Source organism: Canis lupus, unplaced genomic scaffold, assembly GCF_011100685.1.
Source record: "Canis lupus familiaris isolate Mischka breed German Shepherd unplaced genomic scaffold, alternate assembly UU_Cfam_GSD_1.0 chrUn_S277H437, whole genome shotgun sequence".
NCBI classification, from domain to species: Eukaryota; Metazoa; Chordata; class Mammalia; order Carnivora; family Canidae; genus Canis; species Canis lupus.
In genome coordinates, this window is record NW_023331207.1 from 17,973 (window position 1) to 44,285 (window position 26,313).

At 43.8% G+C, this 26,313-nt stretch overlaps 3 protein-coding genes and 2 pseudogenes across 3 annotated transcripts; 2 read left to right on the plus strand and 3 right to left on the minus strand.

Annotated features, from left to right (window-relative positions):
- Positions 1-1,571: 1,571 nt before the first annotated feature.
- Positions 1,572-2,570, plus strand: LOC119879101 (annotated as a pseudogene).
- A 3,467-nt stretch (positions 2,571-6,037) lies between these two features.
- On the minus strand, positions 6,038-8,867 carry LOC119879102 (protocadherin alpha-11-like). Its single transcript, XM_038589552.1, has one exon. The coding sequence runs from the start codon at positions 8,696-8,698 to the stop codon at positions 6,251-6,253; it is 2,448 nt and encodes an 815-aa protein (XP_038445480.1). The 5' UTR covers positions 8,699-8,867; the 3' UTR covers positions 6,038-6,250.
- A 2,800-nt stretch (positions 8,868-11,667) lies between these two features.
- On the plus strand, positions 11,668-12,666 carry LOC119879103 (annotated as a pseudogene).
- Positions 12,667-16,133: 3,467 nt separating this feature from the next.
- LOC119879104 (protocadherin alpha-10-like) lies at positions 16,134-18,977 on the minus strand. Its single transcript, XM_038589553.1, has one exon. It carries the CDS (start codon positions 18,831-18,833, stop codon positions 16,347-16,349), a length of 2,487 nt encoding a protein of 828 aa, XP_038445481.1. The 5' UTR covers positions 18,834-18,977; the 3' UTR covers positions 16,134-16,346.
- Positions 18,978-22,730: 3,753 nt separating this feature from the next.
- Positions 22,731-25,918, minus strand: LOC119879105 (protocadherin alpha-10-like). Its single transcript, XM_038589554.1, has one exon. The coding sequence runs from the start codon at positions 25,770-25,772 to the stop codon at positions 23,226-23,228; it is 2,547 nt and encodes an 848-aa protein (XP_038445482.1). The 5' UTR covers positions 25,773-25,918; the 3' UTR covers positions 22,731-23,225.
- Positions 25,919-26,313: the final 395 nt, after the last annotated feature.

A 26,313-nucleotide genomic window follows, 5' to 3' on the forward strand; every position in this document is an offset into this window, starting at 1 on the left:
ATTATAATTCAATGAAATAAATGTCACCATAAAAATGGATGTGCCATATTGGCCTTTCTAAGCCATCAATGTTGGTTTTTGTTTATCTGTCAAGATATATTCATGAAAATAGCTGACTTTTCTTTTTCATTCACCTTACAAATGTTTTTTAAGCACCTCTGAGTACCAGGCACAGGAGAGGATCAAAGAGACAATACATAGGAAATTCCATTAGAGAGAGCAAGGCCTGAGCAGGGAAGGCTTAATTATCATATTAAAGAATTGGAGTTGATCTTTTTTTTAATTTATTTATGATAGTCACACACAGAGAGAAAGAGAGAGAGAGAGGCAGAGACATAGGCAAAGGGAGAAGCAGGCTCCATGCACTGGGAGCCTGACGTGGGATTCGATCCTGGGTCTCCAGGATCGCGCCCTGGGCCAAAGGCAGGCGCCAAACCTCTGCGCCACCCAGGTATCCCTGGAGTTGACCTTAAGGGCACTGGAGAGCCATTGTATGTGCTGGAGCAAAAAAGTAAGGTAAGATTTAAGAGGGCTGAGACTGGCCAGATACGCAAGGCCAGTTTGAAGGGGAGAAGACCAGAAGCCAGGAGACCAGCAGGGAGCTGTTGTAGCATTGTAGGTGTGACCTGAGGTGGGCTAGCACAGAGCAGAATTTCCAGGACACAGTAGGCACTCAATAATGGTTGAATGTCCTGTTTCTTGTTGAAAGAATTCTGGGTTTGAGACCATAAGTTCATCCAAAACTGGGGAAAGGATTTTTAATGATACCTCCTCTAAATGCCTAATACTGTGTTAAATATATATATAGAAAATAATCAGGGCAGCCCAGGTGTCTCAGCAGTTTAGCACCACCTGCAGCCCAGGGTGTGACCCTGGAGTCCCCAGATAAAGTCCCATGTCAGGCTCCCTGCATGGAGCCTACTTCTCCCTCTGCTGTGTCTCTGCCTCTCTCTCTCTCTCTCTCTCTGTCTCTCTGTCTCTCATGAATAAATAAATAAGAAGTCTTTTTTTAAAAAAGGAAAAACTTAAAAAAAGAAAATAATCAAACAAAGCAACCAAGTAGCAAATGACCTTAATGTTTGTATAAATTTAATTTCATAAAATATCAAGTAGAAAATGGGAATTGTTGATATGAATTATTATTGCCTGAAGATGTAATTTGGTTATATGTCCTTTGTCTTTTCACACAGCCTTGGATTTAAAGTGTCAAAAGAGGATACAGTGGAAGTTAGAAGTACAGAGTGATTAAGAATAAATATCACTCTAGCTTGAGTATTTAGTTGTGTGATTTTGATTATTCATCTTCAGTTTGAAAATATAGAAATGGCATATGAAAAATTACTAGTATAATTATGTTAGTATTTTCCTTTATCTTGAGTACACACACACAATAGTTAATTTCAGATCTTGTTCCATTTTTTTTTCAAATTTACTCTTTTCCCCATATTATCATCCTGCTAGAACCCTTAGTAAATTCTTTCTTAAAAAACTATTAAGGAAAAAAAAAAAACTATTAAGGATGGGCAGCCCGGCCTTTCCGCGCTACCCAGGGAAGGGTCCATACGGCGGCGTTGTTTTGCGTTCCCATCGTAACTTAAAGGGAAACTTTAACAATGTCTGGAGCCCTTGATGTTCTGCAAATGAAGGAGGAGGATGTCCTCAAATTCCTTGCAGCAGAAACCCACTTAGGTGGCACCAACCTTGACTTCCAAATGGAACAGTACATCTACAAAAGGAAAAGTGATGGTATCTACATCATAAATCTGAAGAGAACCTGGGAGAAGCTTCTGTTGGCAGCTCGTGCCATTGTTGCCATTGAAAACCCAGCTGATGTCAGTGTTATATCATCTAGGAATACTGGCCAGCGAGCTGTGCTGAAATTTGCTGCTGCTACTGGAGCCACTCCTATTGCTGGCCGCTTCACTCCTGGAACCTTCACTAACCAGATCCAGGCAGCCTTCCGAGAGCCAAGGCTTCTGGTGGTTACTGATCCCAGGGCTGACCACCAGCCTCTCACAGAGGCATCTTACGTTAACCTGCCTACCATTGCTCTGTGTAACACAGACTCTCCTCTGCGCTACGTGGACATTGCCATCCCTTGCAACAACAAGGGAGCTCACTCAGTGGGTCTGATGTGGTGGATGCTAGCCCGGGAAGTCCTGCTCATGCGTGGCACCATTTCCCGTGAGCACCCATGGGAAGTCATGCCTGATCTCTACTTCTACAGAGATCCTGAAGAGATTGAAAAGGAAGAACAGGCCGCTGCTGAAAAGGCTGTGACTAAGGAGGAATTTCAGGGTGAAGGACGGCTCCAGCTCCTGAGTTCACTGCTACTCAGCCTGAAGTTGCAGACTGGTCTGAAGGCGTGCAGGTGCCCTTTGTGCCTATTCAGCAGTACCCTACTGAAGACTGGAGCACTCAGCCAGCCACTGAAGATTGGTCTGCAGCTCCCACTGCTCAGGTCACTGAATGGGTAGGAACAACCACTGAGTGGTCTTAAGCTGCTCTTCCACAGAAGGAACAGAATGGAAATAAGGTTGACGGAAAATAAACAGTTTCTAAAAAAAAAAAAAAAAAAAAAAAGGATGGGCAGCCCGGGTGGCTCAGCAGTTTAGTGCCGCCTTCGGCCCAGGGCGTGATCCTAGGGTCCCGGGGATCCAGTCCTACATTGGGCTCCCTGGGTGGAACCTGCTTTTCCTTCTGCCTGTGTCTCTGCGCACCCCCCCTCTCATGAATAAATAAATAAAATCTTTTTTAAAAAACTATTAAGGTATGCAGACTTGTCACTTTTTATAACACTGAATTATCTTCTGCATCTGTGAAACAATCAGTTATAAGGTCCTCTAATCAAAACATAACATTAGATTACACTAACAGTAGACTTAACATACTATCTGAAGCCTGTCAGATTTATTTTAGAGGAAAAGGAAGGAAGAGATCTCCAAATGCTCCATTACAGAAATTAGGGATTGAGGTGTTACCTGCAGTATGGAGTCCTCAAAGATAGACAGAGGGATGAACATCAGAAAGTTTGCCCAAGACATATAATATTATATGTCTGCATTAAAACTAGATGTTAATTTAGCAATTACTTTCCAGTAATATGGTATGTTTTGAGTATATGAAAGGACACCTGGATGAACACCAAGTCATAAAAGAGTTTAATATATTGTATAAGCCAATGGCCCATCTTCTGCATTTTGGCTCTGATATTTCAGATACCACCATCTCAACTAGTCCAAATAAGAGAGATTGTGTTATCTTTGAACTCATCTTTGGGGATAAACTTGAGATCTGGCAATAAGCTAATGCCAAGAAGTTCACATCAATACTGTTATTTTTTTAATATTTTATTTATTTATTCCTGAGAGAGACGGAGAGAGGCAGAGACATAGGCAGAGGGAGAAGCAGGCTTACTGTGGGGAGCTCAATGCAGGACTTAATTCCAGGACCCCAGGATCACAACCTGAGCCAAAGGCAGATGCTCAACCACTGAGCCACCCAGGCGCCCCACATCAATATCATTAATTAACATTGATTTTGTAAAATTGATTGAAACACTGAGGAACTTTGTGCCTGACCTTTACTAAATAAATCTGGTTAGTCTTTTTAAAAAAGATTTATTTATTTAAGCTTGAGAGTGCAGGGGGAGGTATAGAGGGAGAGAATCTCAAACTGACTCCATGACAAGCATGGAGCCCAACATAGGGCTCCAGGAGAGGCTCCACAGGAGGCCCCAAAAGGCTGGATCCCATGATGGGGAAGATCCCAACCACAGATGAAACCAAAAGCCAGACAGTGAGCTGACTCAGCCACCCAGGCACCCCAATCTGGTTAATTTTAGTTTTAACTGTATGTCCTGCTAGTCATATAATAGAGTGCATGGTTTAATATTCTATTAGTCCTCATCATAGAGCATAACAGGACTAGTAATATTATTGAAATGTAAAACAGAGAAACAAATCTTGAAACCATTCTTGGAAACACAGGAGGTTCTTTAAAATCAATAAGTTAGAAGTACCGTCCAACATTGTATTAACAAAATTATAGGATATGCTTATTGATTGATGTTTATTCTTTGCTCTCACAGCTTATTGAAGTATACAGTTATTTGATCATAGATCATCTGACCAGTCAGCACAAATCTCACAGGCAACAATAAGACTGAAGCAGACTGAATTCTGAAATAGCCACACACACACTCAAAAGATTTCATGGGGAATATATAGCTTTAAAGCTGTTTTTGAAGTAAGCAACTTTGGAAACACTTATTGAATCCTTTGTTGATATCCAGGACCCTGGAAAGAATCATATTACCACTTATATTTGCCCAAAACATTATCCTTGTTCACAACATAAAAAGGACAGGGTCATTTTCGTATTTGTTATTTGGTTTTGGTGTTCTGGTAGAATGTTGCAGATCAGTCTTCTGGGTTTTCTCATATATTAAATGATTCTTCTTACTTATACTACTTTCAAACAATGAATACACAGTCCTTAACAATGGCAACTATTCATTATATACTGATTGAATGATGTAAATACCTATTTCAATGAGGCATTAGACAAATGATAATAATGTTCATGAACTCTACTGAGAAAAAAATCACTTAACATAAAAATCTCAATTCTTATCTCAATTATGCCACTGTACAAAATTAACTATGAGGATAATCATGGAGTTTTTCTTAAGCAAAACGGAAAGGAGGATTCACCTGTATATACTTTCTGCTTGGTTTTCCTAGCCAGAACTATGCCTGATCAGAGAAAACAATTAGTGTAGAAAACTTTACAGTGAATAAAAGAATGGTTCTGGGCTAAAAGATATATATTTGAATATCATCTTTATCATGGACTGGATGGATGTCAGTAGACAAAGGAGAAAAATATCTTACCATCTCTTAGCTCAACTTTAACATTTGGATAGTGAGGGGCGCCTCGGTGCGTCAGTCAGCTAAATATCTGCCTTCAGCTCAGGTCTGAGCCCGGGGTCCTAGGACAGAGCCCCATGTCAGGCTCCCTGATCAGTGGGAAATCTGCTGTTTCCTATCCCTCCCCCAGTTCATGCTCATCCTCTCACTCATCCTTTCTCTCAAATAAATAAAATCTTTTAAAAATATAAAATTTGGATAGTGACATGTAGTTTACAAGTTGATATAAGGGTTAAATAAAATTATGTATTTTAAGTCCTTCACACAATGTCTAATAAACAGAAATAGTTCAAATAGTAATGGTTTATTTATAGTTAGTGACTGTTCTTATTTTATTTTGTAGATATGGATGAAAAGAATTTCAGTATGATAAACTAGGGCATGGTTTTCCTTTTCAGAAAATTTCCTAATGTTCATCTTCATGGAAATCATCCTCTTTTTGTGGCTAGAAAATTGCCACTAAAAAAAAGAAAAAGAAAAAAAAGAAAATTGCCACTAATGTCTTCTTAGCACTCCTATTAACTTTACCCTATCCATAACATGGTTCTCCACCACATGTAAATATATTATATATTAATTTATTTCTCCATGCAATACAGTAAAGTGTTTCTAACTTGTACACTGGAGTAAATAAATAAATAAATAAATGTTCACATTAGTTGATTTACATGCTTATAGCTCTAAATATAAGTTCTCTGTGATCTCTTTAAAGAAAACAATTCACATGCATATAGCTTTGGGGCAAAAAAGAGTTTGCATCAAGTGTATTTAAAGTATACAATATTAAAAAAAATAAAGTATACAATATTATATTGTGAAATGCCATCAACATCACCAAATGGAAATGACTTTATAAATATTCCAAGGTTGTTTGCTTAAGCTATTTACATCAATGCCATTTCAAAGACCTTGAAATAGTGGCTTGGTAGACACACAGGCAGCAGGACGATATTTCCCCATATATGGGAAGATTCTCTTAAACACAAAACACAAAGAAGAGTGAATTTTCTTACTGTACCCTAAAATATTTCCATACAGCCTCACAATGGGTACCATGAATGGAAGAAACATAAATATGATCAAATATCAAATAAATCTTCCAAATAAAAAAAAGGAAATCAATGAATTAATCTGAAAGAGAGCAGCACTAGATTCAACACGCAATTAGCAAAGCTGAAATTATGCTAGGAAATAAGGAAAAATGTAGTTTATCTGAAGCACCTTATCCCAAAGGTAAGGCTGAAACTAAATCCAGTATCTGGAGCAATCAACTTACAGTAATATCACTGAACATACTCTGCGATTGACCTCAACAGGAATTAAATACATTCCAGAATTACTGTACTCACCTCATTCCGGAAAATCTGTTGTTCTCCACTATCTCCAGAACCTGAAGCAGGAGGAACACTGGGGCTGAAGGCCATGAGGTCGGCCTTGGGCGGGCCCTCCCCAGAGCACACCCTCTGCCGCCTCTGCTGCGAGTACGACCAGCTCCCCACCGCGCTGGAGCACACCAGCGTGGGCTTCCCCGGCCCGCACGCGCCCTCGCTGGGCGGCGCCGAGCACCGCAGCGCCGTGGACAGCAGCAGCGTGAGCACCAACAGGCTGGACACCGCGCAGATGGCGACGATCAGGTACACGTTGACGTCCACCAGCGCCGCGCCCGCGCCCGCGCCCGCGCCCGCGCCGCCCGCCAACACCCGCGACGACGGCCTGGGCGCCTGGCCGCTCTCCACCAGCGACAGCAGCACAGTGGCCGTGGCCGTCAGCGCCGGCTCGCCGTGGTCCTTCACCAGCACCAGCAGGCGCTGGCGCGGCGCGTCCGCCTCGTCCAGGGCGCGCGTCGTGCTGATCTCGCCCGTGTACAGCGCCACGCGGAACGGGCTGCGCGCGCCCCCCGCCGCCGGCTGCAGCTCGTACGACAGCCACGCGTTGTAGCCCGAGTCCGCGTCCACCGCGCGCACCTTGGCCACCACGTGGCCCGCGCCCACCGCCCGCGACACCGGCTCGCTCAGCGCGCCGCCCCCGCCGCGCGCCCCGGGCAGGGGCAGGGGCAGGGGCAGGGGCAGCGGCAGCAGCGCGGGCGCGTTGTCGTTCTCGTCCAGCACGAACACCTGCAGCGTCACGTTGCTGCCCAGGGGAGGCACGCCCGCGTCGCGCGCGCTCACTTGGAACTGCAGCAGCTCCAGCTCCTCGTGGTCCAGCGGCTGCAGCGCGTACACCTTGCCGCTCTCCGCGTGCACCGACACGTAGCTCGACAGCGCGCGCTCGCCCACGCGCCGCTCCACCAGCGAGTAGGACACCAGCGCGTTCTCCTGCGCGTCCGCGTCCCGCGCCGACACCGTGAAGATGTGGCAGCCGGGCGGGTTGTTCTCCTTCACGAACACCGTGTACTCGGGCTGCGCGAATGCCGGCGCGTTGTCGTTCACGTCGGCCACCTCCACGGACACGCTGGCCGTGGCCGACAGCGAAGGCGAGCCTCCGTCGCGTGCGGTCACTACCAGAGCGTAGTTCGCCACGCTCTCTCTGTCCAGGGCGCTGTCCAGCACCAGCGAATAGTAATTCTTGAAGGTGGACACCAGCTTGAAGGGGACTTGGGGTGTGAGTGAGCAGGTCACCTGCCCGTTGGCGCCAGAGTCACGGTCGGATACGCTGATTAGGGCGATGACGGTGCTGGGCTGAGCGTCCTCTCGTACTGGGAGAGACAGGGAAGTTATGGTGACTTCAGGGGCGTTATCATTCGCGTCTAAGATTTCTATCCAGACTGTACAATGACCTGCCATTGAGGGATTCCCTTTATCTGTGGCCTGTACTTCAATTTCATAAAACTTGTTTTCTTCATAATCTAAAGTTCCATTGACCCTCACTTCTCCGTTATTTTTATCTAGTGTAAATAAGAGTTTTCCATTGGGCTTAATTGACATCAAGGAGTAGGTTACCTCACCATTGACTCCTTCATCTGGATCTGTGGCATTTAGCTTTATTACCAAAGTTTCTTTAGCTGCGTTTTCCGTCAGTTTCACCTTGTATTCTGATTGCTCAAATTCCGGATCATTGTCGTTAATATCCAAGACGTGGACGAAAAGCTGAATGGTGCCAGTCAGCTCCGGTTTTCCCCCATCTGCAGCCGTCAGTAGCAAATTAAATTCTGGAGTTTTCTCTCGATCCAGATACTTCTTTAATTTAAGCGACAGTCTTTTAGTCTGCTTACTTTGTGTTGGTAATTCTAAAGAAAAATACTCATTGTGACTTAGTCTGTAGGTCAATAGAGCATTTTCTCCTATATCCGCATCAGAAGCTCCCTCTAGAGGAAAATAAGAGTCGGGTTGCTTAGATTCAGGAATCAGCAGTTTTTGTTCTCTGAGAGAGAACAGCGGCGGGTTGTCGTTAATGTCCTTCACCTCCACCTCCACATGGAAAACCTGCAGCGGCCTGTCTACGATCACCTCCAGGTGGATGCTGCACTCCAGAGTCCTCCCACACAGCTCCTCCCGGTCGATCCGAGAATTCACAAACAAAATGCCATTCTGCAGATTTACCTCCAGAAGGTCCCCGTGGCCTTTGGACGCCAGTCGGAAAAGGCGCGGCACCAGCTCCGCCAGCTCCAGCCCCAGGTCCTGGGCGATGCGGCCCACGAAGGTGCCGTGTTTGGCCTCCTCCGGGACCGAGTAGCGGACCTGGCTGCTCGCGGGCTCCCAGACTGCGAGGAGCAGAACCGAGAGCAGCAGACGCCGAGTGCCCAATCCCCTTCTTTGAAAGCCGAACATCGCATAAGACTATGACTTCCAAAATAAGGTTCTTTACACTCTCAGTACCAGAGACTCCGGTTTGGAGTTGAAAATCTGGCTGAATTTTTGAGAAGTTTCAAAGAATCCTTTAATGGTAGCGTTCGGCGTGATTGAGTCGTTTTCGTTTGGGGCGTTTCTGGCTGTTCAGACAGACCCTGGAAAGAACTATTTCCACCGAGTAAAGAGCGACACCTTGCGCCTGAATAGTGAGTACTGTACACTACATCGTACACTTAAAGGAAAAATATAATTAACTTCACGTATTTCATTTTATTATATACTAAAAACAATATTTCCAAAGTGCTTACTGAGGGAACACTCTTATCATAAGTCATATTGAAACTGATGGTATGTGGGAAATGATCTTTTATTCTTAACATGAAATTTTTGTTCCTATGTTTGAAGTTCTACAATTCTTCTTTTACATATCCACATAATATACAGTTTAATTCTGCAGGTAGCCTTATGAAAAACTAGGGTCAAAAATGTCCTAAAGATACTGTTTCTAAAAAAAAAAAGATATTGTTCCTAGGGGCAGCCCTGGTGGCTCAGTGGTTTAGCCCCACCTTCAGCCCAGGTCCTGATCCTGGAGACCCAGGATTGAGTCCCGCTTTGGGCTCCCTGTAGGGAGCCTGCTTCTCCCTCTGCCTGTGTCTCTACCTCTCTCTCTGTGTCTCTCATGAATAAATAAATAAAATATTTTTAAAAATAAAGTATTATAAAAAAGATATTGTTTCTAAAATTGAAATGCTACCAAATTTGAATTGTTTGACTTCTAATCTCTCTTGTTACTTTGGCTTCTAGGAAACTCAAAGACACATTTGAGGTTTTTTTTTTAAGTTTATTTATTTATTTATTTATTTATTTATTTATTTATTTATTTATTCATGACAGAGAGAGAGAGAGGCAGAGGGAGAAGCAGGCTCCAAGCAGGGAGCCCGATGTGGGACTCCATCCCAGGTCTCCAGGATCACACCCTAGGCTGAAGGCGGCGCTAAACAGCTGGGCCACCAGGGCTGCCCAACATTTGAGGTTTTAATAACAACTCTAGGTTATGCGTGTTATCTATGTGCATTTGCCTTCTTTCCTATCTATTTTCTTTAGTTCTAATTCTTTTTTGTTATTTACATTTAATTGCATTTTTGTTACAAGCAATTTTATATCCACTGAAAAACAAAAATATAATTTCAAACTTAGTTTTTAATACATAGAATTCACAATGGAAAAGTTTTGGATGTAGATGAAATTTATATTTGGCACACATGATTTATCAGGTAAGTTGCACTGCTAACAGTATAATATGAGGTATCAAAATGATACTTTTTGATGGTGTCAATGATATGGAAGAAGGTGTCTTTCAATTATAAAATAAATTTTATTATAATTCAATGAAATAAATGTCACCATAAAAATGGATGTGCCATATTGGCCTTTCTAAGCCATCAATGTTGGTTTTTGTTTATCTGTCAAGATATATTCATGAAAATAGCTGACTTTTCTTTTTCATTCACCTTACAAATGTTTTTTAAGCACCTCTGAGTACCAGGCACAGGAGAGGATCAAAGAGACAATACATAGGAAATTCCATTAGAGAGAGCAAGGCCTGAGCAGGGAAGGCTTAATTATCATATTAAAGAATTGGAGTTGATCTTTTTTTTAATTTATTTATGATAGTCACACACAGAGAGAAAGAGAGAGAGAGAGGCAGAGACATAGGCAAAGGGAGAAGCAGGCTCCATGCACTGGGAGCCTGACGTGGGATTCGATCCTGGGTCTCCAGGATCGCGCCCTGGGCCAAAGGCAGGCGCCAAACCTCTGCGCCACCCAGGTATCCCTGGAGTTGACCTTAAGGGCACTGGAGAGCCATTGTATGTGCTGGAGCAAAAAAGTAAGGTAAGATTTAAGAGGGCTGAGACTGGCCAGATACGCAAGGCCAGTTTGAAGGGGAGAAGACCAGAAGCCAGGAGACCAGCAGGGAGCTGTTGTAGCATTGTAGGTGTGACCTGAGGTGGGCTAGCACAGAGCAGAATTTCCAGGACACAGTAGGCACTCAATAATGGTTGAATGTCCTGTTTCTTGTTGAAAGAATTCTGGGTTTGAGACCATAAGTTCATCCAAAACTGGGGAAAGGATTTTTAATGATACCTCCTCTAAATGCCTAATACTGTGTTAAATATATATATAGAAAATAATCAGGGCAGCCCAGGTGTCTCAGCGGTTTAGCACCGCCTGCAGCCCAGGGTGTGACCCTGGAGTCCCCAGATAAAGTCCCATGTCAGGCTCCCTGCATGGAGCCTACTTCTCCCTCTGCTGTGTCTCTGCCTCTCTCTCTCTCTCTCTCTCTGTCTCTCTGTCTCTCATGAATAAATAAATAAGAAGTCTTTTTTTAAAAAAGGAAAAACTTAAAAAAAGAAAATAATCAAACAAAGCAACCAAGTAGCAAATGACCTTAATGTTTGTATAAATTTAATTTCATAAAATATCAAGTAGAAAATGGGAATTGTTGATATGAATTATTATTGCCTGAAGATGTAATTTGGTTATATGTCCTTTGTCTTTTCACACAGCCTTGGATTTAAAGTGTCAAAAGAGGATACAGTGGAAGTTAGAAGTACAGAGTGATTAAGAATAAATATCACTCTAGCTTGAGTATTTAGTTGTGTGATTTTGATTATTCATCTTCAGTTTGAAAATATAGAAATGGCATATGAAAAATTACTAGTATAATTATGTTAGTATTTTCCTTTATCTTGAGTACACACACACAATAGTTAATTTCAGATCTTGTTCCATTTTTTTTTCAAATTTACTCTTTTCCCCATATTATCATCCTGCTAGAACCCTTAGTAAATTCTTTCTTAAAAAACTATTAAGGAAAAAAAAAAAACTATTAAGGATGGGCAGCCCGGCCTTTCCGCGCTACCCAGGGAAGGGTCCATACGGCGGCGTTGTTTTGCGTTCCCATCGTAACTTAAAGGGAAACTTTAACAATGTCTGGAGCCCTTGATGTTCTGCAAATGAAGGAGGAGGATGTCCTCAAATTCCTTGCAGCAGAAACCCACTTAGGTGGCACCAACCTTGACTTCCAAATGGAACAGTACATCTACAAAAGGAAAAGTGATGGTATCTACATCATAAATCTGAAGAGAACCTGGGAGAAGCTTCTGTTGGCAGCTCGTGCCATTGTTGCCATTGAAAACCCAGCTGATGTCAGTGTTATATCATCTAGGAATACTGGCCAGCGAGCTGTGCTGAAATTTGCTGCTGCTACTGGAGCCACTCCTATTGCTGGCCGCTTCACTCCTGGAACCTTCACTAACCAGATCCAGGCAGCCTTCCGAGAGCCAAGGCTTCTGGTGGTTACTGATCCCAGGGCTGACCACCAGCCTCTCACAGAGGCATCTTACGTTAACCTGCCTACCATTGCTCTGTGTAACACAGACTCTCCTCTGCGCTACGTGGACATTGCCATCCCTTGCAACAACAAGGGAGCTCACTCAGTGGGTCTGATGTGGTGGATGCTAGCCCGGGAAGTCCTGCTCATGCGTGGCACCATTTCCCGTGAGCACCCATGGGAAGTCATGCCTGATCTCTACTTCTACAGAGATCCTGAAGAGATTGAAAAGGAAGAACAGGCCGCTGCTGAAAAGGCTGTGACTAAGGAGGAATTTCAGGGTGAAGGACGGCTCCAGCTCCTGAGTTCACTGCTACTCAGCCTGAAGTTGCAGACTGGTCTGAAGGCGTGCAGGTGCCCTTTGTGCCTATTCAGCAGTACCCTACTGAAGACTGGAGCACTCAGCCAGCCACTGAAGATTGGTCTGCAGCTCCCACTGCTCAGGTCACTGAATGGGTAGGAACAACCACTGAGTGGTCTTAAGCTGCTCTTCCACAGAAGGAACAGAATGGAAATAAGGTTGACGGAAAATAAACAGTTTCTAAAAAAAAAAAAAAAAAAAAAAAGGATGGGCAGCCCGGGTGGCTCAGCAGTTTAGTGCCGCCTTCGGCCCAGGGCGTGATCCTAGGGTCCCGGGGATCCAGTCCTACATTGGGCTCCCTGGGTGGAACCTGCTTTTCCTTCTGCCTGTGTCTCTGCGCACCCCCCCTCTCATGAATAAATAAATAAAATCTTTTTTAAAAAACTATTAAGGTATGCAGACTTGTCACTTTTTATAACACTGAATTATCTTCTGCATCTGTGAAACAATCAGTTATAAGGTCCTCTAATCAAAACATAACATTAGATTACACTAACAGTAGACTTAACATACTATCTGAAGCCTGTCAGATTTATTTTAGAGGAAAAGGAAGGAAGAGATCTCCAAATGCTCCATTACAGAAATTAGGGATTGAGGTGTTACCTGCAGTATGGAGTCCTCAAAGATAGACAGAGGGATGAACATCAGAAAGTTTGCCCAAGACATATAATATTATATGTCTGCATTAAAACTAGATGTTAATTTAGCAATTACTTTCCAGTAATATGGTATGTTTTGAGTATATGAAAGGACACCTGGATGAACACCAAGTCATAAAAGAGTTTAATATATTGTATAAGCCAATGGCCCATCTTCTGCATTTTGGCTCTGATATTTCAGATACCACCATCTCAACTAGTCCAAATAAGAGAGATTGTGTTATCTTTGAACTCATCTTTGGGGATAAACTTGAGATCTGGCAATAAGCTAATGCCAAGAAGTTCACATCAATACTGTTATTTTTTTAATATTTTATTTATTTATTCCTGAGAGAGACGGAGAGAGGCAGAGACATAGGCAGAGGGAGAAGCAGGCTTACTGTGGGGAGCTCAATGCAGGACTTAATTCCAGGACCCCAGGATCACAACCTGAGCCAAAGGCAGATGCTCAACCACTGAGCCACCCAGGCGCCCCACATCAATATCATTAATTAACATTGATTTTGTAAAATTGATTGAAACACTGAGGAACTTTGTGCCTGACCTTTACTAAATAAATCTGGTTAGTCTTTTTAAAAAAGATTTATTTATTTAAGCTTGAGAGTGCAGGGGGAGGTATAGAGGGAGAGAATCTCAAACTGACTCCATGACAAGCATGGAGCCCAACATAGGGCTCCAGGAGAGGCTCCACAGGAGGCCCCAAAAGGCTGGATCCCATGATGGGGAAGATCCCAACCACAGATGAAACCAAAAGCCAGACAGTGAGCTGACTCAGCCACCCAGGCACCCCAATCTGGTTAATTTTAGTTTTAACTGTATGTCCTGCTAGTCATATAATAGAGTGCATGGTTTAATATTCTATTAGTCCTCATCATAGAGCATAACAGGACTAGTAATATTATTGAAATGTAAAACAGAGAAACAAATCTTGAAACCATTCTTGGAAACACAGGAGGTTCTTTAAAATCAATAAGTTAGAAGTACCGTCCAACATTGTATTAACAAAATTATAGGATATGCTTATTGATTGATGTTTATTCTTTGCTCTCACAGCTTATTGAAGTATACAGTTATTTGATCATAGATCATCTGACCAGTCAGCACAAATCTCACAGGCAACAATAAGACTGAAGCAGACTGAATTCTGAAATAGCCACACACACACTCAAAAGATTTCATGGGGAATATATAGCTTTAAAGCTGTTTTTGAAGTAAGCAACTTTGGAAACACTTATTGAATCCTTTGTTGATATCCAGGACCCTGGAAAGAATCATATTACCACTTATATTTGCCCAAAACATTATCCTTGTTCACAACATAAAAAGGACAGGGTCATTTTCGTATTTGTTATTTGGTTTTGGTGTTCTGGTAGAATGTTGCAGATCAGTCTTCTGGGTTTTCTCATATATTAAATGATTCTTCTTACTTATACTACTTTCAAACAATGAATACACAGTCCTTAACAATGGCAACTATTCATTATATACTGATTGAATGATGTAAATACCTATTTCAATGAGGCATTAGACAAATGATAATAATGTTCATGAACTCTACTGAGAAAAAAATCACTTAACATAAAAATCTCAATTCTTATCTCAATTATGCCACTGTACAAAATTAACTATGAGGATAATCATGGAGTTTTTCTTAAGCAAAACGGAAAGGAGGATTCACCTGTATATACTTTCTGCTTGGTTTTCCTAGCCAGAACTATGCCTGATCAGAGAAAACAATTAGTGTAGAAAACTTTACAGTGAATAAAAGAATGGTTCTGGGCTAAAAGATATATATTTGAATATCATCTTTATCATGGACTGGATGGATGTCAGTAGACAAAGGAGAAAAATATCTTACCATCTCTTAGCTCAACTTTAACATTTGGATAGTGAGGGGCGCCTCGGTGCGTCAGTCAGCTAAATATCTGCCTTCAGCTCAGGTCTGAGCCCGGGGTCCTAGGACAGAGCCCCATGTCAGGCTCCCTGATCAGTGGGAAATCTGCTGTTTCCTATCCCTCCCCCAGTTCATGCTCATCCTCTCACTCATCCTTTCTCTCAAATAAATAAAATCTTTTAAAAATATAAAATTTGGATAGTGACATGTAGTTTACAAGTTGATATAAGGGTTAAATAAAATTATGTATTTTAAGTCCTTCACACAATGTCTAATAAACAGAAATAGTTCAAATAGTAATGGTTTATTTATAGTTAGTGACTGTTCTTATTTTATTTTGTAGATATGGATGAAAAGAATTTCAGTATGATAAACTAGGGCATGGTTTTCCTTTTCAGAAAATTTCCTAATGTTCATCTTCATGGAAATCATCCTCTTTTTGTGGCTAGAAAATTGCCACTAAAAAAAAGAAAAAGAAAAAAAAGAAAATTGCCACTAATGTCTTCTTAGCACTCCTATTAACTTTACCCTATCCATAACATGGTTCTCCACCACATGTAAATATATTATATATTAATTTATTTCTCCATGCAATACAGTAAAGTGTTTCTAACTTGTACACTGGAGTAAATAAATAAATAAATAAATGTTCACATTAGTTGATTTACATGCTTATAGCTCTAAATATAAGTTCTCTGTGATCTCTTTAAAGAAAACAATTCACATGCATATAGCTTTGGGGCAAAAAAGAGTTTGCATCAAGTGTATTTAAAGTATACAATATTAAAAAAAATAAAGTATACAATATTATATTGTGAAATGCCATCAACATCACCAAATGGAAATGACTTTATAAATATTCCAAGGTTGTTTGCTTAAGCTATTTACATCAATGCCATTTCAAAGACCTTGAAATAGTGGCTTGGTAGACACACAGGCAGCAGGACGATATTTCCCCATATATGGGAAGATTCTCTTAAACACAAAACACAAAGAAGAGTGAATTTTCTTACTGTACCCTAAAATATTTCCATACAGCCTCACAATGGGTACCATGAATGGAAGAAACATAAATATGATCAAATATCAAATAAATCTTCCAAATAAAAAAAAGGAAATCAATGAATTAATCTGAAAGAGAGCAGCACTAGATTCAACACGCAATTAGCAAAGCTGAAATTATGCTAGGAAATAAGGAAAAATGTAGTTTATCTGAAGCACCTTATCCCAAAGGTAAGGCTGAAACTAAATCCAGTATCTGGAGCAATCAACTTACAGTAATATCACTGAACATACTCTGCGATTGACCTCAACAGGAATTAAATACATTCCAGAATTACTGTACTCACCTCATTCCGGAAAATCTGTTGTTCTCCACTATCTCCAGAACCTGAAGCAGGAGGAACACTGGGGCTGAAGGCCATGAGGTCGGCCTTGGGCGGGCCCTCCCCAGAGCACACCCTCTGCCGCCTCTGCTGCGAGTACGACCAGCTCCCCACCGCGCTGGAGCACACCAGCGTGGGCTTCCCCGGCCCGCACGCGCCCTCGCTGGGCGGCGCCGAGCACCGCAGCGCCGTGGACAGCAGCAGCGTGAGCACCAACAGGCTGGACACCGCGCAGATGGCGACGATCAGGTACACGTTGACGTCCACCAGCGCCGCGCCCGCGCCCGCGCCCGCGCCCGCGCCGCCCGCCAACACCCGCGACGACGGCCTGGGCGCCTGGCCGCTCTCCACCAGCGACAGCAGCACAGTGGCCGTGGCCGTCAGCGCCGGCTCGCCGTGGTCCTTCACCAGCACCAGCAGGCGCTGGCGCGGCGCGTCCGCCTCGTCCAGGGCGCGCGTCGTGCTGATCTCGCCCGTGTACAGCGCCACGCGGAACGGGCTGCGCGCGCCCCCCGCCGCCGGCTGCAGCTCGTACGACAGCCACGCGTTGTAGCCCGAGTCCGCGTCCACCGCGCGCACCTTGGCCACCACGTGGCCCGCGCCCACCGCCCGCGACACCGGCTCGCTCAGCGCGCCGCCCCCGCCGCGCGCCCCGGGCAGGGGCAGGGGCAGGGGCAGGGGCAGCGGCAGCAGCGCGGGCGCGTTGTCGTTCTCGTCCAGCACGAACACCTGCAGCGTCACGTTGCTGCCCAGGGGAGGCACGCCCGCGTCGCGCGCGCTCACTTGGAACTGCAGCAGCTCCAGCTCCTCGTGGTCCAGCGGCTGCAGCGCGTACACCTTGCCGCTCTCCGCGTGCACCGACACGTAGCTCGACAGCGCGCGCTCGCCCACGCGCCGCTCCACCAGCGAGTAGGACACCAGCGCGTTCTCCTGCGCGTCCGCGTCCCGCGCCGACACCGTGAAGATGTGGCAGCCGGGCGGGTTGTTCTCCTTCACGAACACCGTGTACTCGGGCTGCGCGAATGCCGGCGCGTTGTCGTTCACGTCGGCCACCTCCACGGACACGCTGGCCGTGGCCGACAGCGAAGGCGAGCCTCCGTCGCGTGCGGTCACTACCAGAGCGTAGTTCGCCACGCTCTCTCTGTCCAGGGCGCTGTCCAGCACCAGCGAATAGTAATTCTTGAAGGTGGACACCAGCTTGAAGGGGACTTGGGGTGTGAGTGAGCAGGTCACCTGCCCGTTGGCGCCAGAGTCACGGTCAGTTACACTGATTAGGGCAATGACAGTCCCTAGTGTAGCATCCTCTGGAACAGACAATGATAGTGACGTCACTAGTAACTCCGGAGCATTATCATTAATATCCAAGATTTCTATCAAGACCGTGCAGTGACCAAACATCGGGGGATTTCCTTTGTCAACTGCTTCTATTTGAAGTTTCCATAATTTGGTTTCTTCAAAATCTATTTTTCCGTTTACTTTTATTTCTCCACTGGCTGAATCTATGTGGAAAAAGTCTTCTGTATTAGAGGAGACATCAGTTGCAAAGGAATAAAGAATATGGCTGTTTGAACCTTCATCCAAATCCGAGGCGTTAAGTTTAATAACCAGTGTACCGTTTCTCGAATTCTCCAATAATTTTACACGATCGACAGCTTTGTCAAACACTGGGGCGTTGTCATTTACATCCAGCACTGTGATGTGTAACTCTGTGGTACCTGTCAGCTCGGGCTTTCCCCCATCAGTTGCTTTGAGCACCAAGAGAAGCTCTGAAGCGACCTCCCTGTCTAAAGGTTTTTTTAGCACTAGTTGGAGTGGTTTTACCTGATCATCGTTGGTGGGTACTTCCAGAGAGAAATACTCATTGGGGCTCAGTCTGTAAGTCAGAAGAGCATTGGCCCCGATGTCTGCATCAGAGGCGCCCTCTAGTGAAAAATGAGAGTCAAGAGCTGTAGTTTCAGAAATAAACAATTTTTTTCGTGGTGCTGGGAACACAGGCGGATTGTCGTTAATGTCCTTCACCTCCACCTCCACATGGAAAACCTGCAGCGGCCTGTCCACGATCACCTCCAGGTGGATGCTGCACTCCAGAGTCCTCCCACACAGCTCCTCGCGGTCGATCCGAGAATTCACAAACAAAATGCCATTCTGCAGATTTACCTCCAGAAGGTCCCTGTGGCCTATGGACGCCACCCGGAACAAGCGTGGCACCAGCTCCACCAGCTCCAGCCCCAGGTCCTGGGCGATGCGACCCACGAAGGTGCCGTGTTTGGCCTCCTCCGGGACCGAGTAGCGGACCTGGCCGCTCTCGGCCTCCAACGCTGCAAGGAGCAGAACCGAGAGCAGCAAATGCTTGGTTCCCTGGCCACCTGGTCCAGAAGCTAACATCCTGCTTTGCTTCTGGTTAATAAAGCAATATTTCATGAGCGGAAAGGGGTAGTCCTTTTAGATCTTTCTTTTGAGCCTTTGTTCCTGAGATCCCGACTGATCTTAACAACATAGATATATATACAGTCTTTAAAACACCGGAACAGTGGAGATTCTTTCTGGTCCGTGAATAATCGCAATTTTCTTCTGTTTAAAGAATCCTCTCCTTGGAGAACAACGACATCCTGTGGCTCAAAATGGAAGTGCGTTTGTGTGTATACTATTTTTCCACTTCTATTGATTCTCTCCTAATTCCTTCATATATTGGTCCATATTTTACTTTGTAGGCTTTTGATTCTTTATACGTTCCTTGTGTGTGACCACTAGCTCTTTAAAGGTGGTTTCTGTCTTACAATTTAGAATCCTAAGAAGAGTTTTTACCTTGGACATAGACATCTAAGAATGTACTGCTGGACCAACTATATTCATGTATATAAACACGAAAATCCATATTTGTAGGTTACTAGTGATGCTGTGTTTTTTAGACTTTCAGAAATTGATCATTTTGGAATGGGCTTTTATTAAGTTTACTCCACTGCTAACACTATAGTTTCTATTGCTTAATCCTTACAGTATGTTAAATTATTCTAAACATTTAATTCAACTGTGCAGAGAACAACTCAAGATGCAAGGTTTCTAAGTTACTGCCTCAACATAATGGTCTTTAAAATCAATGCTGATATGCAAGCTATTTATCAGTTTATTCAAAGATTTATTTTCTTTGATGTTAATGAATTTACCAAGTACTGACTCCTAGAAATACAAGGCATATTTATCTTTGGCTCATTTTAAAGCTTTTTCAATTATTGTGTCTGCTCAGAGTGAATGTCATAGTTTCCATCCTGAAGGATAACTTACATTTGCTTTATATCCACTACTATTTGAAAATAATTTATTTCTAACCCACCCCCAACAAAACCACTGAATCAGGAATTCAAGTTATTTTTGTCTGTTTGTTTATACTCATTTTATGCCAGAATTGGTTTCCAGAGACTAGAGCATAAAAATCATACTAAATCTAATTCATTTACTCAATTTTATTTTCCTGTTCTTATCTTAAATGCAAAAACCCAGTGGAAATTTGCATAGCAACTATTATCAATTGCAATAAAGCTTATCAGTCATATTAAAAGAGAAAAATATTTTAATCATTCTCAAGACTATTAAGAAGCCAACAATCCAATATCTGAAATCCTTCTGATAAGATGGCAGCCATTGGTAAAATCCCAAACTTCTCTAATGAAAAAAATTGTAAATAGCCATCCAAGCCAATCTTAGGTCATATGTGAAAGTGAGCTTCAGTATTCATTTGGAACACTTTTTAAAAATAGTGATTTAATGATTATAAATCTATGAACAAAATTTATAGTTCTAACTACTTGTAATTCTTCTTTAAATTGTAATTCTTCTTTAAACGCAAGACTAGCATAGTTGCATAAAGAAGAGCAAAATAATTTTAGCACATAGGGATTACTAAATGCAGAAAAAGACATGACTAAGAACTAAATTTCCTTGTGTTTGCTGATTTAAATAATCCAATCCCTTTGAGAATATACCATGCTGAAGGTCCATTCCATTTCTAGTTTAAGGAATTGCCTCATTGGTTAAGTACACATTAAAGATAGTTTTTAAAGCCCTCAAATTCTAAGGTTATCATATAGCTAAATAAATACAGTGTACTGATAAAGCTATGGGTTAAAAAAAAAAAAGCTATGGGTTGGTTACTCATCTTAAAATAAACAATAACAAACACAATGCCATCAAGAGCTATAGAGTACTCATGATTAGCCTCATTTTAATATCACTTAATAAAGAGCATATTAAATATGATCATAAAATTAAGATGGTATAGTTTTTTTACATTTATTTATTTATTTATTTCAAAGAAAGAGGGAGACTGAGCGCATGGGAGGAAGGGCAAAGGGAGAGTAGCTCAAACCGACTGCACTGACTGCAAAGCCTAATGTGGGGCTCAGTCTCATGACCCATGAGATCACGACCTGAGCCAAAACCATGAATTGGGTGCTTAACCAACTGTGCTACCCAGGCGCCCCTAAGATACTATACTTTTAAGAGAAATTGACTAATTTCTTTTTTGGCAAGAATGTTAAAAGCAATCCTTGATTTGGAAAATTTTCTGGTTTCATTCTTAAATTTCAGTAATTCTGAATTGAATGAAAGAAACTTTGTCCATTAAATTTATTTTAAAATATTTATCTTAAAGCAGAGACAGAGGAAGATGTCCTTGCTAGTTCTCAACTACTCCTGACATCTCACCTCGTTTCATCTCCTACTGCATTGCTTCCTCCAAAGACTTTAAAATTATATTACTGGATAAAATGCTAACTGGTTATGTTAAAACTTTGGTGAATACTTGTATTTTAAATATGTCCCCCCCAAAAAGCAAAGTAAAACAAATAGGACTGAATTGGTAAATGCACAATTCTATATTTCATTAATTGCTCAGAAAAAGAGATGCTTTTGGATAAGACTTTCCTGCAAGGGGAACATAGTGACATTATAAAGGGCTGAAAGAGAGGGCAGATATAAGATAAAGGGATTCTATATACAAGTTGAAATACTCTAGTGTAAGTTATCTTCTGTAATCTCATAGAACTGTGGACTGGCCATGGGAAGTATTAGCATAAGAAGGCAATGCCATGCTTAAATTCCTGCCACAGTTGTCTTTCTCAATGTTCCTTACTTGGATAGAGATTCCAAGTTTTACTGGAAGCTTTTTGCGAAATACAAACGGAGTAGAGAAATTCAGCATGCATACAGAAAGGAAAAAGTATTGCTAAGAACCAGAGTCAAGGTGATAAACTAGATGCACTGCTATTATGGTAACACTGGACCTAACAAAATAAACAAAAATGAAACCATAGGTATCAGGTAACAACCAGTCTCAAAAAGGAATAATGAATAGGATAGCGTTGGCACCCTGCAATTTAATTGTCCTTCATTTCTCAGTCTACCCCATTCAACGCAATTCTGTTTAAGAGGACTAGAAAAACTATAAATTGTACTCTATGATATCAAATCAGTAGATAACGTTCTAAGAGAACAATTCATTTCTCTCTTCAAATTTCTCATGTTAATTTGGACTAAAGTAATTGTCTCTAACCTCCCTAAAATTAAAAGTGATTTTCAAATGTTCTCCATTATTAAACATAATCATACTCTTTCCTCACAGTGCAAAAACTACTACTTGAACATAATAAGCAATGTTTTATGTTAACAAAGCAGTAGGTAATGAAGAGCGACTGCATAAAATTATGTAAATAACTATAAAACTTCATCTTCTGCTAAAAAAAGTGAATAGTACACATCAGCACAGGTACCACCACTACTAAAATAAAAATGATAATCATTTTAAAATCTCAAAACATTTTCATAGATTAGGATATTTATGAATGAATTTCAAGTCTACATAGAGTACCACTAAAAATAAAATGTAAACATGGAATACTGAGGATATAGTATTATTATGTTATACTGCAGTATAATATTCATTTTTTAAGGTTTATTTCTTTATCTGAGAGATAGAGCAAGGAGGCCTGCATGAGTGAGGAGGAGAGACCGACAGAGGGAGAGGAAGAGAAATCCTCAAGCCAATTTGCCCCATGGTTGGAACCCAGTTCAAGTCTCCATCCCAGGACTCTGATCATGACCTGATATAATCAAGAGTTCCAGGCTTAACCTACAGAGCCACCCAGGCACCCCCCCCCCAACATTCTTTAATAAGGGAGAAAGGGCACATTTTGATCCTGAAGAGAACTGAGAGCAGTCTTTAATGATTTTTTTAAAGATTTATTTATTTATTTATGATAGACACAGAGAGGCAGAGACACAGGCAGAGGGAGAAGCAGGCTCCATGCCAGGAGCCTGACGTGGGACTCGATCCTGGGACTCCAGGATCGCGCCCTGGGCCAAAGGCAGGCGCTAAACCGCTGAGTAACCCAGGGATCCCCTGAGAGCAGTCTTTAAAAGTAATATGGCCATATCAAAATTTAGATTTGAAAGTTAAATAAACTTAAAGAACTATTCTCATAAATACTTGTAAAAATAAAAAAGACTGCTTTATGAAAAAAACAAAACCTACAAACGACTTCAAATATTTGATTGGAAATATAAATACTTAAAAACAAGTTGAACTATTTAAAAATTGAAGTATCAAGAAAAACATGATGCACAGAGTACAATAGACAAAACACAAAATGAACTTTTTTTAATTTTTAAAAGTAGGCTGCATGCGCATCATGGGGCTTGAGCTCACCACCCCAAGAGTCACATGCTCTACCGTCTGAGCCAACAGACACCCCCAAAACGAGCTTTTAGATAAATTATATTAGGCATTAGTAGAAATATTTGAGATTTTACAGCAATATGCTATATTAGAAAGGATGAAGATATTCTGAGAGGGCATGAGGGCAAAAAGCGATTAATAAATTCTTCACAGAGCAACATATGGAAATTTAAAAAGTAATAACCCACCTTTCCAGAGTAGTCCCCTCCAGAAGACTCTCCTTCCATTTCCACATCTGGTACTGGACACGGTGGAAGGCTGGGGCTGAAGGCCATGAGGTCGGCCTTGGGCGGGCCCTCCCCAGAGCACACCCTCTGCCGCCTCTGCTGCGAGTACGACCAGCTCCCCACCGCGCTGGAGCACACCAGCGTGGGCTTCCCCGGCCCGCACGCGCCCTCGCTGGGCGGCGCCGAGCACCGCAGCGCCGTGGACAGCAGCAGCGTGAGCACCAACAGGCTGGACACCGCGCAGATGGCGACGATCAGGTACACGTTGACGTCCACCAGCGCCGCGCCCGCGCCCGCGCCCGCGCCCGCGCCCGCGCCCGCGCCGCCCGCCAACACCCGCGACGACGGCCTGGGCGCCTGGCCGCTCTCCACCAGCGACAGCAGCACAGTGGCCGTGGCCGTCAGCGCCGGCTCGCCGTGGTCCTTCACCAGCACCAGCAGGCGCTGGCGCGGCGCGTCCGCCTCGTCCAGGGCGCGCGTCGTGCTGATCTCGCCCGTGTACAGCGCCACGCGGAACGGGCTGCGCGCGCCCCCCGCCGCCGGCTGCAGCTCGTACGACAGCCACGCGTTGTAGCCCGAGTCCGCGTCCACCGCGCGCACCTTGGCCACCACGTGGCCCGCGCCCACCGCCCGCGACACCGGCTCGCTCAGCGCGCCGCCCCCGCCGCGCGCCCCGGGCAGGGGCAGGGGCAGGGGCAGCGGCAGCAGCGCGGGCGCGTTGTCGTTCTCGTCCAGCACGAACACCTGCAGCGTCACGTTGCTGCCCAGGGGAGGCACGCCCGCGTCGCGCGCGCTCACTTGGAACTGCAGCAGCTCCAGCTCCTCGTGGTCCAGCGGCTGCAGCGCGTACACCTTGCCGCTCTCCGCGTGCACCGACACGTAGCTCGACAGCGCGCGCTCGCCCACGCGCCGCTCCACCAGCGAGTAGGACACCAGCGCGTTCTCCTGCGCGTCCGCGTCCCGCGCCGACACCGTGAAGATGTGGCAGCCGGGCGGGTTGTTCTCCTTCACGAACACCGTGTACTCGGGCTGCGCGAATGCCGGCGCGTTGTCGTTCACGTCGGCCACCTCCACGGACACGCTGGCCGTGGCCGACAGCGAAGGCGAGCCTCCGTCGCGTGCGGTCACTACCAGAGCGTAGTTCGCCACGCTCTCTCTGTCCAGGGCGCTGTCCAGCACCAGTGAATAGTAATTCTTGAAGGTGGACACCAGCTTGAAGGGGACTTGGGGTGTGAGTGAGCAGGTCACCTGCCCGTTGGCGCCAGAGTCACGGTCAGTTACACTGATTAGGGCGATGACGGTGCCGACCTGAGCATCTTCTTGCACCGGGAGAGCCAAAGAAGTGATAACCACCTCAGGTGGATTATCATTTTCATCCAGAACTTCCACTAGGACGGTGCAGTGACTAACCATGGGTGGGTTTCCTCTATCTGTAACATCTACATGAATTTCATAAGTGTTACTATCCTCAAAGTCAATAGCATCATTTACCCTTATTTCTCCCGTTTTTTCATTCATTAGAAATTTCCTTCTTATGCTGGGAGAAACCAAAGCACTAAATGAATATATCATTTCCTTGTTTATTCCTTCATCTGCATCAGACGCATTTAGCCATATTACTAATGTTTGGTTCGCTGAATTTTCATACATCTTTACTTCATAAACAGATCGGTCAAATATAGGCGCATTATCATTGGCATCCAACACCAAGATCAGCAGAGTAACAGATCCTGTATATTCCGGTTTGCCTCCATCAGTTGCCGTTAATAACAACTGAAGCTGAGGGTTTTCTTCACGATCTAGCATTTTTCCTAGAACAAGCACTGGAAATTTGCCTTTGTCTTTTTTGTTTATAATATCAAGAATGAAAAACTCATTTGGACTGAGTCTATAAGTCAGCACTGCGTTCTCTCCAACATCCGCATCAGAGGCGCCTTCTAGCGGAAACCGGGAGTCAAGCAGTCGAGATTCCGGTATCGAAAGCTTTTGTTCTGAGACTGAGAAGATGGGCGCATTGTCGTTAATGTCCTTCACCTCCACCTCCACATGGAAAACCTGCAGCGGCCTGTCTACGATCACCTCCAGGTGGATGCTGCACTCCGCGCTCCGCCCGCACAGCTCCTCGCGGTCGATCCGAGAATTCACAAACAAAATGCCATTCTGCAGATTTACCTCCAGAAGGTCCCCGTGGCCTTTGGACGCCAGTCGGAAAAGGCGCGGCACCAGCTCCGCCAGCTCCAGCCCCAGGTCCTGGGCGATGCGGCCCACGAAGGTGCCGTGTTTGGCCTCCTCCGGGACCGAGTAGCGGACCTGGCCGCTCCCCGCCTTCCAGGCTGCGAGGAGCAGAAGCAAAAGAAGCCCGTGCTGGGCTATGAGGCCGCTGGGTGTGTAGACCAGCATCATACCTTTTTGTCGATTTACAAATTGATGAATCAGCGGTCTAAAACAAACATGCTCTCTGGATTTTCCTATTCTATTTCTTACATCCAATTTTGTCGAAATGGCTGAGATCTGAGTATGTAGCTCCTTTTTAGTCCTTGAAAAACAGGATTATGCCTTTGTTGTAAAAAATTTTATGGAAGACAGCGACATCCGGTGGCTGAATGTGTAAGTACATTTCCATAAGTTTAACAACTTGTTTCATAGCTTTTAATTCTATTTTTACGTATTTGTATCTCTATGGATCTTCAAAACTTCACGTGATTTCTCTTTAATATATAATAGTAATTATCATCTACTCTTAGTTCAGCGTTTTGTTGAGTGCAGAGCTTCAGAGAGGTAATTTCTCCCCCAACCATGATTATCATTCGCTACATTTGAAAATACTTAGTATTTGTATATAGTGAGTGTATCAAAGTAAAATACCCAGTATTTTACTGGGTAACAAATTTAGACGTCTTCAACTTTTTAAAAGATCTTATTTATTTGAGAGAGAAAGAGAGAG

Coding starts and splice junctions, on each gene's coding strand:
- LOC119879105 (XM_038589554.1), bottom strand. CDS start 25,772: ATGATGCTGGTCTACACACCCAGCGGCCTCATAGCCCAGCACGGGCTT.
- LOC119879102 (XM_038589552.1), bottom strand. CDS start 8,698: ATGTTCGGCTTTCAAAGAAGGGGATTGGGCACTCGGCGTCTGCTGCTC.
- LOC119879104 (XM_038589553.1), bottom strand. CDS start 18,833: ATGAAATATTGCTTTATTAACCAGAAGCAAAGCAGGATGTTAGCTTCT.